The 1,707-nt window shown below is 40.8% G+C and overlaps 1 protein-coding gene across 1 annotated transcript; it reads right to left on the bottom strand.

The window, feature by feature from the left end:
- Positions 1-108: 108 nt before the first annotated feature.
- LOC142856835 (olfactory receptor 1Q1-like) lies at positions 109-1,035 on the bottom strand. Its single transcript, XM_075984480.1, has one exon. The coding sequence runs from the start codon at positions 1,033-1,035 to the stop codon at positions 109-111; it is 927 nt and encodes a 308-aa protein (XP_075840595.1).
- Positions 1,036-1,707: the final 672 nt, after the last annotated feature.

Below are 1,707 nucleotides of genomic sequence, written 5' to 3'. Positions count from 1 at the left end.
CTTTTTTTGGGATATTCTAAAGGAATCAGATTTGTGAAGGACAAAATGATTTTCCTAGTATAATAGTTAAGACTCAGTTTGAGGTTTGAGCCAGAGAGAATGCTTATATTATAGTCTTTTTACCCATTTCCTGAAGGCTTTCTTGACATCTCCATTCCTCAGGCTGTAGATAAAGGGGTTTAACATAGGAGTCACCACTGTGTACATGACTGTCACAATGCGACCTTTGGTCACCGAATAGCTGGAAAGGGGCCGGAAATAGATCCATGTGAGGGTGCCATAGAATACGGCCACCACAGTGAGGTGGGAACCACAGGTAGAAAAGGCTTTCCACTTTCCATTGGCAGAGGGGATCTGGAGTACTGCTGAGATGATGAAGGCATAGGAGGCAATGATGATGACCAGAGCTCCATTGATGACTATTATTCCTTCTGTATGAATCATCAAGGTGTTGAGTTGGGTGCTGGTGCAGGAGATTTTCATTAGAGGATAGAGATCACAGAAAAAGTGGGGGATCCTGTTATCTGCACAAAAGATCAGTTGACCCATGAGGAAGGTGTGCAGCAGGGCATGAATGTGGGAGAGGACGTGGCACAGAATCACCATCTGTGTGCACAGCCTTCTAGTCAGTATTGTAGGGTAGCGGAGAGGGAGGCAGATGGCAATGTACCTGTCATAGGCCATCACAGCCAGGAGGAAGTTTTCCATGGCTGCAAAGCAAATGAAGAAATAAGTTTGGGCTAAGCAGCCCATGTAGGAAATGGCCTTTGTAGAGGAGAAAATGTTCTCTAGCATCTTGGGAACTGTGGTAGAGGTGAAACAGATGTCTCCCAAGGCCAGGTTACTGAGGAAGACATACATGGGTGTATGAAGATGAGGAGAAGAGACAATGAGTGCAAAAATCAAAAAATTGCCAGAAATGTTGATTATATACATGAGTAGAAAGAGAAGGAAGAGAGGAATCTGCTCATCTGGGTGAGTAGAGATGCCCAAGAGGATGAAGTGTGACACACTGGTCCAGCTGTTGTTATCCATCTGCCACCATAAGAACGGAAAGGATCATATGAGCGAACTGTCGAGGAACCCTCATTGCTGCACTCCAGCACAAAATACACATAGTATTGATAAAAGAACTGAGTGCCTAATGATTTTTCTTTATCTTTAACATTATCACTGTCACCACAGCTAATGTTTTCAGAGCATCGTTTTTGAATTAGGAACTTCAATACATTATCATATTTGAATATTATAGTTACCTTATGAAAAGATCATCATCATCATTATGTGTTTTACAAATTAGAAGGCATAGAAAATTAAAGCTCATAAAGGGCACATTTCAATTTATATCATGTTTATCAGGATCCAAAGGTCATGCTGATAAACACTATATGGTATGAATCTTCAAACTAAAAAAAGCCAAGCTACTATATTCGTGGCAGTAGGCTTATGGATGGGCTACACATCTGAGGAACCTGGCTCCTGAAGGGAATGTCAAAGTTCATATAGTTTATCAGTTCTCACTCTTGAAGCTGTGTACAGGGGAAAGTTTTTTGGTGCTCAAAGACTACTCAAATAGTACAAATTGATTTATAAGAATGAATTTCCATCTTCATAATTCCATATGCACTTCTCTAAATGACTTCTCTTCAGTTGGTATTTTGCTTTGTCCTGCCTCATATATATCAAAAGAAAGACTGATGCTAACAT

The sequence above is a fragment of the Microtus pennsylvanicus genome, chromosome 9 (genome assembly GCF_037038515.1).
Source record: "Microtus pennsylvanicus isolate mMicPen1 chromosome 9, mMicPen1.hap1, whole genome shotgun sequence".
NCBI classification, from domain to species: domain Eukaryota; kingdom Metazoa; phylum Chordata; class Mammalia; order Rodentia; family Cricetidae; genus Microtus; species Microtus pennsylvanicus.
The sequence above is the reverse complement of the archived record's forward strand: the minus strand, read 5'-3'. Positions and strand labels throughout refer to the sequence as shown.

Excerpts from the sequence above, each read along its gene's own strand:
- LOC142856835 (XM_075984480.1), bottom strand. The coding sequence starts at position 1,035 with ATGGATAACAACAGCTGGACCAGTGTGTCACACTTCATCCTCTTGGGC.